We start from the raw sequence: 12,721 nt of genomic DNA on the forward strand, positions 1-12,721 counted from the left end.
TTCTAATCCTGGCTCTGCCCCTTGTCTGCTGTGTGACGTCGGGAAAGTCACTCTACTTCTCTGTGCCTCAGATACCGCATCCGTAAAATGGGAATTAAGAGTGAGTCTCACATGCTAGAAAGCCTTGAAGATAATTGTGAGGTGTTTTTGTTTCATGTGAAAAGATACGTGGTGCCAGTGAAGGATTTAGAGGAGAGATGTTTGAGTGCTTCTTTGTCTTTTCTTATGCTATCGTGTCCTCTCTGACCCATAATGAATGAATGGACACATCTCTCCTGGAATGCCCCATTCGCCAACTGCAAATGTTCTGGTAGTTTATCCATAGAGTTTTTTTGGTAAAAATACAGAAGTGGTGTACCATTGCCTTCTTCCCTGTAGTAAATGTGAGTCTCCTCCTCGACTCTCTCCCATGACACTGCTGTCCGGCACAGGGGAGTTTTGACTTGGCTTCTACCCGCTAGCCACTGCCCAAGCTAGGAATGGAACAGGTATGCCTCGGCTTAACCGTCCTTCTGTTAGCTGAGACTGGTAGAGTACTGGAAACTCTCCAGACATGTTTCTGAATGGGGGGGGGAGTGATGCTTTAGCAAATAGTTAAATGAATAAATGAGTGGCTAAATATGTGTGGGTTTGTGTGACTGTGTGTACTTAGATTTAAGTAACCACAGTCAGTTGAAGCGTGTGTGTGTGTGTGTGTGTGTGTGTGTGTGTGTGTGTGTGTGTGGCTGGCTGGCTGGCTGGCTGGGACCCTGCAGCACAGCGTCAGCATTATGCTGTGGACCAGAAGTGGGTTCTGGACGTCAGAAAATGTTTCTGGTGGGAAATGACAGGGATGGAATGAGAGAGTGTGATTCATTCTGGAACATGAGCACTATCATCAACTCCTCCATGCAGAAATGTCAGGTGAACACAATGGAGGTAAGAGATTCAATCCCTTCCCTCCTGGACTTGTCAGTCTGCTGGGCTAGACTGATCCAAAATAATTAACACGTAGGGGGAAATAAGCATGAAAATGTGAATGTACAGCTTAATAAGTTCTTCCATAGTAATGTGAATCTATACATAGGGAAGAGCTATGAGCAGTTGTGAATGTGTAAATGCAAAGGTGGCATCTGGGATGATTGACATGGGGAGAAGAAACATTAATCTGGGCAAATTCAGAGGGAGAGGGAGATTCAGGCAGAAGGAGGGATCTAAGCCTTGTGGTGGAGAAAGGAATGTCCTCGGAGAGGCACAGGGAGCAGATCTGTCTCCATGGGCTGGAGGGGAGTCGGTGAGGAGGGAAGGGAAACCCGGAGGAGAACACCGGTAAAAAGCCTTGAAGCTAGTGGCAAGGAGTTGATGGGAGTCAACCAGACTTAGGTCCGTTTCAGTTTCCTCTGAGAACCACAGTCAGATTGGTTGTGTCCGTGGCTGTGTGTGTATCCAAGGTGGGGCAGGGGAGGCAGTGAACAAACGTTGGCTGGTGGAGGCCTGGAGGGGAGGAGGAGAAGGGAATCTTCTCCCAACACTTCCCAGGGAAAAAGGGTGTCTGGGCCCAGGGAGGTGCTAATAGTAATGGGACCTAGGTTCTAATCCTGACTCTGCTATTAATTCATTCATTCAATCGTTTTTATTGAGTGCTTACCGTGTTCAGAGAACTGTACTAAGCACTTGGAAAGTAAAATTCGGCCACAGAGACAACCCCTACCCAACAACGAGCTCGGGGACCTGGGTTCTAATCCTGGCTCTGCCCCATGTTGGCTGGGTGACGTTGGGCAAGGCATTTTGCTTCCCCTGTGCCTTAAATACCGCATCTTTAAAATGGGAATTAAGATGGAGCCCTAAGTGCTCAGTAAATACCATTGTTTGATTAATTGATGGGTAAATATCCCTGGCCCCTCTTAGGATCACACCTGGAGAGTTTCCAGTACCCTACCAGTCTCAGCCAAGGGAGGGAGAGTCAAGCAGAGGAATACCCATTCCATTCCTAGCTTGGGCAGTGGCTGCTTTCCACCCCTTAACTGTGGAGTCCCTCAAAGCTCAAGGCTCCATCTGCACCCCCTCCCTTGGAGAACTCATTCATTCACATGTCTTCAACTACCATCTCTATACAGGGCACCAGCTGCTAAATGTAAGCTACCATCTCTATACGGTTGACTCTCAAATCGACTTCCTGATCTGTCTCCTTCTCTGCAGTCTAGTATTTCTTCCTACTTTCAGACATATCCACATCACATATCCAAAACAGAACTCCTCATCTTTCCACCCAAACCCTCTCCTCCCTGAGTCTTTCCCATCACCGTAGACAGCACCACTATCCCCATCTCACAAGCCCATAACCGTAACATTATATTTGACTCATCTCTCTCATTCAACCCACATATTCAATCTATCATCAAATCCTGTCAGTTCTACCCTGATGACATCACTAAAATCCAATCCGTCACCAAAACCTGCCGGTCTCACCTCCGCAACATTGCCAAGATTGGCCCTTTCCTCTCCATCCAAACTGCTACCCTGCTCGTTCAGTCACTCATCCTATCCTGTCTGGATTACTGCATCAGCCTCCTCTCCAATCTCCCATCCTCCTGTCTCTCCCCACTTCAATCCATACTTTTTTTAATGGCATTTATTGAGCGCTTACTATGTGAAAAGCACTGTTCTAAGCACTGGGGAGGTTACAAAGTGATCAGGTTGTCCCATGGGGGGGACAGTCTTAACCCCTATTTTACAGATGAGGTAACTGAGACCCAGAGAAGTTAAGTGACTTGCCCAAAGTCACAAAGCTGACAAGTGGGGAGCCGGGATTTGAACCCATGACCTCTGACTCCAAAGCCTGTGCTCTTTCCACTGAGCCATGCTGCTTCTCACGCCGCTGCCCGGATCGTCTTGCTGCAGAAACGCTCTGGGCATGTTACTCCCCTCCTCAAAAATCTCCAGTGGCTACCAATCAACCTACTCATCAGGCAAAATTTCCTCACCCTCGGCTTCAAGGCCCTCCATCACCTTGCCCCCTCCTACCTCACCTCCCTTCTCTCCTTCTCCAGCCCAGCCCTCACCTTCCACTCTTCTACCACTAATCTCTTCACTGTGCCTTGTTATTGCCTGTCCCGCGTCGACCCCCGGCCCACGTCATCCCCCTGGCCTGGAATGTCCTCCCTCCACACATGCGCCAAGCTAGCTCTCTTCCTCCCTTCAAAGCCCTACTGAGAGCTTACCTCCTCCAGGAGGCCTTCCGAGACTGAGCCCCCTCCTTCCTGTCCCCCTCTTCTCCCTCCCCCCGCCTTACCTAATTCCTCTCCCCACAGCACCTGTATATATGCACATATGTTTGTACGTATTTATTACTCTATTCGTTTATTTATTTTATTTGTCCATATTTATTCTATTTATTTTTTTGTTAATATGCTTTGTTTAGTTGTCTGTCTCCCCCTTCTAGACTGTGAGCCCACTGTTGGGTAGGGACCGTCTCTATATGTTGCCAACTTGTACTTCCCAAGCGCTTAGTACAGTGCTCTGCACACAGTAAGCGCTCAATAAATATGATTGAATGAATGAATGAATGAATAGCGAGTGGAATGCAGTCCGCTATAAGTCAAAACTCACCTGCTCTGGGCAGCAGTGGCAGGGGAGAGAGTCGAGGGTGGAGACTGAGGTTTACTGGGTGGAAGAGGGCAATGGTAAACCACTTCTCTATTTTAACCAAGAAAGTCTATGTATCCACTACCAGAAGGCTTGGTGATGGAGTGGGGCATTCTGGGAGAGATGCGTCTGTGGAGTGACTAAGGGACGGAGACGACTCCACAGCACAAGACAAGGCAAGCTATATCCCTGAAAATATTAATACTATGGAACACAATAGGTGACAAATAAATACAACAGATTGATTTAATAATAATAGTGATGGTATTTGTTAAGCACTCTGGCAAACTCCCAGAGGAACTACTGTTTATTACTTCATCGATGCTATCAATCCATCGTATTTATTAAGCATTTACGTTATGCAGAGTCTACCCACTAGACTGTTACCTCCTGGTGCTTAGGAACGTATCTGCCAACTCCGTTGGATTGAACTCTCCCAAGCACTTAGTACAGTGCTCTGCACACAGTGAGTATCAGTAAATACCATTGAGCTATTGATTGATGTGTTCATACCGCTCATTGTAACAATATTATTGATCTCTACAGGTGATCAATGAATACAACTGCTTTATTAAAATGGGAATCAATCATATTTATTGATCACTTACAGTGTGGAGAACACTGTACTAAGTGCTTAGGAGAGTACAATATGACATAATTTGTAGAAGTGTTTCCCGCCCAAAAGGAACTTACACTCTGGAGGGAATGCCAATGATTCTAAATTGAAGTTCCCCTCTTCCTTTCCAGGGAGTCAGCATCATCTCCCAGAAATGACCAACATCTCCATGGTGACCGAATTCCTCTTCCTGGGGTTCTCTGACATCCAGGAGCTGCAGCTGCTCCATGCCACTCTGTTCTTCCTTGTCTACCTAATGGCCCTTCTGGGGAATCTCCTCATCGTTGCTGTCACCACCCTCGACCAGCGACTCCACACCCCCATGTACTTCTTTCTCCAGAACTTGTCCTTCATAGACCTCTGCTACATTTCTACCACGGTACCCAAATCCATTGCCAACTCCTTGACCGGTGACAGCTCCATCTCCTTTCTGGGTTGGGTCTCCCAGCTCTTCCTAGTGGTCTTGTTTGCCGGTTCAGAGTTTTATGTCCTCACCGCAATGTCTTATGACCGCTATGCCGCCATCTGCTCCCCCCTCCGCTATGAGCTCATCATGAACAAAACATCCTGTATGCGCACGGCAGCAGCATCATGGCTTAGTGGGGGTCTGCTTGGGGTCTTGTTTTCAGCTTCTACCTTCTCCCTGACCTTCTGTGGATCCAATGCCGTCCAGCAGTTCTTCTGTGATGTCCCCCCTCTGCTGAAGATCTCCAGCTCTGAAGTCCACATTGCCATTGATGTGAGTTTGGCTGCTGGGTTCTTCTTGTCTGCTGTCTGCTTCACTTACATCACCCACTCCTATGTCTTGATCTTCTCAGCCGTGCTGAGGATGCCGTCCTCCGAGGGCCGAACCAAAGCCTTCTCCACCTGCCTGCCCCATCTCACTGTCATCATCATTTTTCTCTTCACTGGAGCATTTGCCTATCTCAAACCACCTGCAGCCTCGCCGTCGGCTCTGGATCTGCTGGTTTCCATGTTCTACACTGTGGTGCCCCCCACTGTGAACCCCCTCATTTACAGCCTGAGGAACAGGGACCTGAAGGCTGCCCTGGGCAGGTTCCTAAAGGGGATATTCCCCCAGCATCCATTCTGGGACAAAATGTCCGTGTCCATGCACGAATAATCCCCTACCACCCTTTAAAAGAGGAATTGCCCTTAGACATAATGATATATACCACTTACCCAGAGGCCCAAACAACAAGTCAGGATATTCAGGGTTTGTCAAGGTCAGTGAGGTTGGCTGATAAGACTAGTCAGGTGCACCCAAGAACTGTAGTGGAGAGAGGTCCATCCCAACCCAGCAGAGGTCAGAGTCCTCCAGCTCTACGCTGCCCCAGTGAGTGTGCCCCGGGGGGGGGGGGTGGAAGAGGAGGCATAGACCATGATGAGGATGCAAGAGATGGAGCCATTCAGGTGAAATGCTCACACACGGGGCCAGTGTTGAACTTTGGGGCAGGGCTACATCCCCAGAGGGGCAGGTGGGCTCTTGGGAAGGTACGTATTTGACAGTGCAGTGGCCCCAACCATCACTCAACTCCCCTTCTTCATCCATCTCCATCCAGCTAACATGGAAGCCACTTGCCTGGCTGGGGCCCTGCAGCACAGCTTCAGCACTTCTGCCAGGAGTTTGTCCTGGATGTCAGAAAATGTTTCTGGTGGGAAATGACAGGGAGGGAATGAGAAAGTGTGCTTGGTTCTAGACCAACAGCACTACCATCAACTCCTCCATGCAGGAATGTTGGGTGAATGCAATGCAGGTAAGAGATTTGATCCCTTCCCTGGATTTGCCAGTTTTCTGGGCTAGACTGATCCAAAAAAATTTACAGCATGGGGGAAATAAGAATGGAAAGGTGGATGCACAGCTTAATATGTGCTTACATAGTAATGTGAATCTATAGGTAGCAAAGGGCAATGAGCAGTTGTGAATGTGTAAATGCAGAGGTGGTATCTGGGCTGACACGGTGTGGGGAGAAGAAACATTAATCTGGGCAAGTTTGGAGGGAGAGGGAGATTCGGGCAGAAGGAAGGATCTGAGCCATGTGTTGGAGAAGGGAATGTCCTTAGAGTCACAGGGAGCAGATCTGTTTCTAAGGGCTGGAGGGGAGTGGGTGAAGAGGGAAGGGAAACACAGAGGAGAACACCAGTAAGAAGCTTGAAGCTAATGGCAACGAGTTGATTGGAGTCAATGAATCTTCTGTCTTTCTCTTTTCCTCTGAGAACCACAGTCGGATTTGTTGTGTCAGCGGCTGTTTGTATGCCCCGGGTCGGGCAGGGGAGGCAGTGAACAAATCTTGGGCGGCGGAGGTCTGGAGGGGAGGAGGAGAAGGGAATCTTTTCCCATCACATTCCAGAGAAAAAGTGTGTCTGCCCAGGGACTGGCAAAGAGTAGTGGTAGTAGTAAGGGGACCTGGGTTCTAATCCTGACTCTGCCATTCATTCATTCATTCATTCATTCAATCATATTAATTGGGCCCTTACTATGTGCAGAGCTCTGTACTAAGCCCTTGGAAAGTATAATTTGGCAAAAGATAGAGAGAATCCATACCCAACAATGGGCTCTGGGACACAGGTTCTAATCTGGGCTCTGCCCCTTGTCTGCTGTGTGACGTTGGGCAAGTCATTTTGCTTCTCTGTCCCTTGGAATATCCCATCTGTAAAATGGGAATTCAGATTGAGCCCTACATGAGATAGGGACTGCATCGACCCAATTTTCTTGTATCTTCTCCAGTGCTCAGTGTAGTGCCTGGCACCTAGTAAGCACTTAGCAAGCACCATTGTTTTTTAAAAAAGTATTTATTGAGCACCCACTTGATGCAATAGGTGTTGGCAAAGCTTGAAGGCAAGTGACCCAATCCTTGCCTACAAAGAGATGGAAATAAAAAGACTTACAGCACTGAGAGTTCATTTGTAGATGAGTGTAAGGAGCTTTCAAGTCACCACATTCAAGCCAGATTTCCTGTAGGAATGATATGGGTTAGTGTGCTGGGAAATTAATCAGGGAAGCTGGTTAGGGGAGGTAAGATTTAACAGGACTCTGAATGTGGGGAAAACTGTGTTCTGTCTGATATGGGAAGGAGGAGGGAAGTCAATTGGGTAAGTCGCTTCAATTCTCTTTGCCTCAGTTATCTCATCTGTAAAATGGGGATTAAGACAGTGAGCCCCATGTGGAACATGGACTGTGTCCAACCTGATTAGTTTGTCTCTACCCCAGTGACTAGTACAGTGCCTGGTACATAGTAAGCTCTTACCATAAAAAAAAGAATTCCAGGCCCAGGCCAGGGGAAGAGTGAGTCAAGAGATGGGGAAGGGAGAATCAAGAGTGAGTTAAAGCTTGAAATTTGGCTTGGGAGCAATGAAGAGGAACTGAATAGAGGAGATGGACAAGGGCTGAGGGGTGGGGGTGGGGGAGGTCTCACATGGTAGAAAGCCTGAAAGCTGATTGTGGGGTGTTTTTGTTTCATGTGAAAAGATTCATGGTGCAGGTGAAGGGTTTAAAGGAGAGGAGAGATACTGCCTTAGCGATGCCTTGTCTTGTCTTATGCTGTCGAGTCGTCTCCTACCTATCAGTGGGCACATGTCTTCCAGAACACCCCATTCTCCATCTGTAAGTTTATCCAATATTTTTCTTGGTAAAAATACAGAAGTGGTATTCCACTGTCTTCTTCCCTGCAGTAAACCTGAGTCTCCGCCCTCTGCTCTCTCCCTTGCTGCTGCTGCCCAGCACGGGTGAGTTTTGACTTGTAGCAGTTTCCCTTGCACTCACTAGCCACTGCACAAGCAAGGAATGGAATGGATATGCTTCTGCTTGACTCTCCTTCCCATAGCCAAAACTGGTAGAGTACCGGAAACTTGCCAGGTACGATTCTGAGTCCAGGGAGCGATGCTTCAGCAAATTGTTAAATGAGTAAAGGAGTGGCTAAATAGGTGTAGGTTTGTGTGGTTGTGGGTACTTATGTGTAAGTAACTGCAGTCAGTTGAAGCTTCTGTGTGAGCTTGTGCATGTATGTGTGTGTGTGTGAGTGGCTGTGTGTGTGTGTGCTCATGTATATCTCCATGATAAGTGTGTTTACATATGACGGTTTTATTTGTCTGTCTCTCCCTTCTAGACTGTGAGCCCATTATTTGGTAGGGACCATCTCTATATGTTACCAACCTATTCTTCCCAAGCACTTAGTACAGTGCTCTGCATACAGTAATCGCTCAATAAATATGATTGATTGAATGAATGAATGAATCGAGAGCAATTCATAGCCATCATGTGCATCTCTTGATCCTCTCTGGCCTTCTCCTATCTTATCTTAGTTTCTGCCTTCTCCACGAATAATGCTAATTGTAGTATTTATCAAGACCTTACAATAGACTAATCAAAATATTGAGGGCCGGGTTCAACTCATGATAATCGAGTCAGACACAGTGTCCATCTCGCGTGGGACCCAGGGTCTAAGTTGGAAGGAGAAGTATCAAATCCCCATTTTACAGAGGAGGAAACTGAAGCAGAGAAAAGCTACATGCCTATGGTGACACAGCAGGAAAGTGACGGAGCCAGGATTACACACCAGATCCTCTGACTCCCGGACCTGGGATCTTTCCACTAGGCCCCTCTACAATGGAATGGAAGCACCGTGAGGGAAAGGATCATATGAACTATTAGTTCCGGTGGTCATGCCACAAAACCACAAAAAGGAGGCACTCAGAAGTTCCCAAAAGCAGGTTTATTGTTGTCACACATCAAAAAAGACACATCCATGCATACACTCTCCAGAACTCCTAGAGAATAAACCCACAACAATACCACCACCCTCATATCCATTGGTCTCCAGTATTAACACTGGATGTCCAATCCGTGTTGGACATCTGTGTTACCCGTGTCCCACCTTGGCTGCTATGAGGTCATCCAGCCCTCATGCTACTATGGCAATCTGGCAAGTGATATCTCCTCAAGCTGGCCTTTGTACTTTGACACAGTTACTTCTTTGTTGCCGCTACATGTAGACTTCAAGCAAACTTTCCTCCTCCTTCATCTCTCTGTCATGCTATAAGTGTCACCCTAATCTAGGACCTCAAAGGACTCCAGCTGTCTAAGCACCACCTTCCCATAAGGCATGACATACAGTTATAAATTATGAAGCATACCACAGTCAGTTATGTTTAGTTACATTCTGTATAGTGCTGTATAGTAGAGAAGCAGCGTGGCTCAGTGGAAAGAGCACGGGCTTTGGAGTCAGAGGTCATGGGTTCAAATCCGGCCTCCGCCACTTGTCAGCTGTGTGACTTTGGGCAAGTCACTTAACTTCTCTGGGCCTCAGTTAACTCATCTGTAAAATGGGGATTAAGACTGTGAGCCCCCCCGTGGGACAACCTGATCACCTTGTAACCTCCCCAGCGCTTAGAACAGTGCTTTGCACATAGTAAGCGCTTAACAAATACCATCATTATTATTATTATAGTGTTGTGCAACATAAACTCACAAGCCTTGTGAGTATGCACTTTGCCACATATTTTCTTCTATATTTTATTACTGTTGCCGTTTCTCTAATCCCCCTTTTTAGGCACCATATAATCAACAGTCTTATTAGTTCCCCCTCTAGACTGTAAGCTCCTGGTTGTCAGGGAATGTGTCTACCAACTCTGTTGGAATGTACTCTCCCAAGTGCTTAGTACAGTGCTCTGCAAACGGTAAGTATTCAGTACATACCATTACTTGATTAATTGATTGGTACACACTCCTGCCCCATCTCAGGATCACACCTGGAGAGTTTCCAGTACCCTACCAGTCTCGGCCAAGGGAGGGAGAATCCAGCAGAGGGATACCCATTCCATTCCTAGCTGGGGCAGTGGCTAGCGAGAGGAAGGCAATCTGCTCCAAGTCAAACCACACCCATTCTGGGCAGCACTGTCAGGGGAGAGAGTTGAAGGTGGAGACTCAGGTTTACTGGGTGGAAGAAGGCAATGGTAAACCACTTCTCTATTTTTACCAAGAAAACTCTATGGATCCACTATGAGAATGCTTGCAGATGGAGGTGGGGCATTCTGGGAGAGATGCGTCTATGGAGTCGCTACGGTTTGGAGACGACTTGACTGCATAAGACAAGACATGCCAGATCCCTGCACATATTAATCATATGAAACACTATAGGTGATAAATAAATACAATGGATTGATTTACTCCAAAGAGAAGTTGTGTTGATTCCTACATCGATGCTACCAATCCATCGTATTTATTAAGCATTTATCACATGCGGTGCACTGTACTAACTGCTTGAGAGAGTACAATTTGATATGGTTGGTAGACATGTTACCTGACCTCAAGGAACTTACAGTTCAGTGGGAATGCCAATGTTTCTAAATTGAAATGTCCCTCGTCCTTTGCAGGGAGTCAACATCAACTCCCAGAAATGACCAACGCCTCCACTGTGACTGAGTTCCTCCTCCTGGGGTTCTCTGACATTTGGGAGCTGCAGCTGCTCCATGCCACGCTGTTCTTCTTTGTCTACCTAATGGCCCTTCTGGGGAATCCTCTCACTGTTGCTGTCAACACCCTTGACCAGCGTCTCCACACCCCCATGCACTTCTTTCTCAAGAACCTGTCCATAATAGACCTCTGCTACATTTCTACAACAGTACCCAAATCCATTGTCAACTCCTTGACCAGTGACAGCTCCATCTCCATTCTGGGTTGTGTCTCACAGCTCTTCCTACTGATCTTCTTTGGTGCTTCAGAGCTATTTGTCCTCACTGCAATATCCTTTGACTACTATGCCACCATTCTGCTCCCCTTTGCGTTATGAGCTCATCATGAACAAAACTGCCTGTGTGCGCTTAGTAGCAGCGTCATGGCTCAATGGGGGTCTGTTTGGAGTTAGGCTTTCAGCTTCTACATTCTCCCTGAACCTTTATGGGTCCAATGCTGTCCAGCAGTTTTTCTGTGACGTCCCCCCTATGTTGAACATCTCCTGCCCTGAGGACCACATTGCCATAGATGTGAGTGTGGTTAGTGTGATAGTCTTAGATGGCATCTGTTTCTTTTTCATCATCTTCTCCTATGTCCGCATCTTCTTAGCCGTGCCGAGGATGCTGTCCTCCGAGGGCTGGGCCTAAGCCTTCTCCACCTGCCTGCCCCATATCACTGGCATCATCATTTTTCTCTTTACCGGAGCATTTGCCCATCTCAAAACACCTTCAGACTTGCCCTCGGCTCTGGATCTGCTGGTTTCCATGTTCTACACTGTGGTGCCCCTCACTGTCAACCCCCTGATCTATAGCATGAGGAACAGGGACCTGAAGGCTGCCCTGGTCAGGATCCTAAAGGGAACATTCCCCCAGCATCCATTCTGAGACAAAATGTCTGTGTCCATGTACTAATAATCCCCTACCACCTCTTTGAAAGAGGAATTGCCCTTAGACATATGCATATATATCACTGGCCCAGAGTCCCGAAGAACACGTCTGGATATTCAGTATTTGTCAAGGTCTGGAAGGTTGGCTGATGACTAGGTCATGAGTGGCAATGCATTCCCTAGGAGACCTCATGGCTCAATGGCATGTGAATGGGTGTCACATGACCTGAGTTCTAATCCCAGCTCAGCCACTGGTCTGCTGTGTGACCTGGCATTAGTGTCCTACCATTCCTGGTCTCTTACTTCCTTTTACACTCTGAGCCCCCGTGGGACAGGAAACGTGTCTCTTTGGACTGTAATTTCATCTTTGGACTGTAAGCTCATTGTGGGCACGGATTGTATTTATCAACTCCATTGCATTGTACTCCTCAAAGCGCTAGTACAATGTCATGCACACAGTAAACACTCAACAAATGCCATCAACGATTAAATTATTTATCATCACGTGGCACAGACTTTGACACAGAAATTGTTAACACTGAATAATAAAAATAATAATAATAATGGTGTTTGAAAAGAGAAGACTGGTGCATTAATCCAGTCGGGATAGGATGAGAGATGGAACCAGCGAGGGAGCGGTTTAGAACTCTAGTTTCCGGAACCCAGGTTAGTAAATCATCACAACAGGAGGAGCCATTTCCATCTTATTCTTCCTCAGGCCAGGAATTTCTCCTTCCCATCATCCCATTCTCAAAACCTCAGCCCCCTGCCCCAACCCACTGAGCCTGGGGGAGGATCAGAGTATGGATTCAGAGGAATCTCTTGCTCTCTCGAGCTTTGAAATCAGAAGGTGTCAGAACTTACATATACAGTGAATGCCATTACCAAAAATAAAGACAGCCCTGACATTCATTCCTGATCCCCATCCCCGTTCCCAACACCCAGAGAAGGGTCAGGCCCAGGATATGGTGGGATTTCACCAGCTAGAAGACACCTCCTCCTCACTCAACAGGATCAGATGTAGGGTGGCCAGGACGAGGCCCCTGTCTTATTTGGGATCAAATCTGAAAATAACTATTACAGCTGTTCTTGGGCCCAGACCTCTCAGCACTAGGGCCCCAGCTTGAGAGCCATCGGAGGCCAG

At 47.3% G+C, this 12,721-nt stretch overlaps 1 protein-coding gene across 1 annotated transcript; it reads left to right on the plus strand.

Annotated features, from left to right (window-relative positions):
- The first annotated feature begins 409 nt into the window (after window positions 1-409).
- LOC119922538 (olfactory receptor 14A16-like) lies at window positions 410-11,338 on the plus strand. The gene is given in 6 exon segments (XM_038742307.1): window positions 410-435; window positions 4,376-5,303; window positions 5,305-5,466; window positions 5,941-5,997; window positions 7,710-7,844; window positions 10,961-11,338. Coding segments are annotated over 6 exon segments (1,686 nt in total).
- Window positions 11,339-12,721: the final 1,383 nt, after the last annotated feature.

The sequence above is a fragment of the Tachyglossus aculeatus genome, unplaced genomic scaffold (genome assembly GCF_015852505.1).
Source record: "Tachyglossus aculeatus isolate mTacAcu1 unplaced genomic scaffold, mTacAcu1.pri scaffold_108_arrow_ctg1, whole genome shotgun sequence".
NCBI lineage: Eukaryota > Metazoa > Chordata > Mammalia > Monotremata > Tachyglossidae > Tachyglossus > Tachyglossus aculeatus.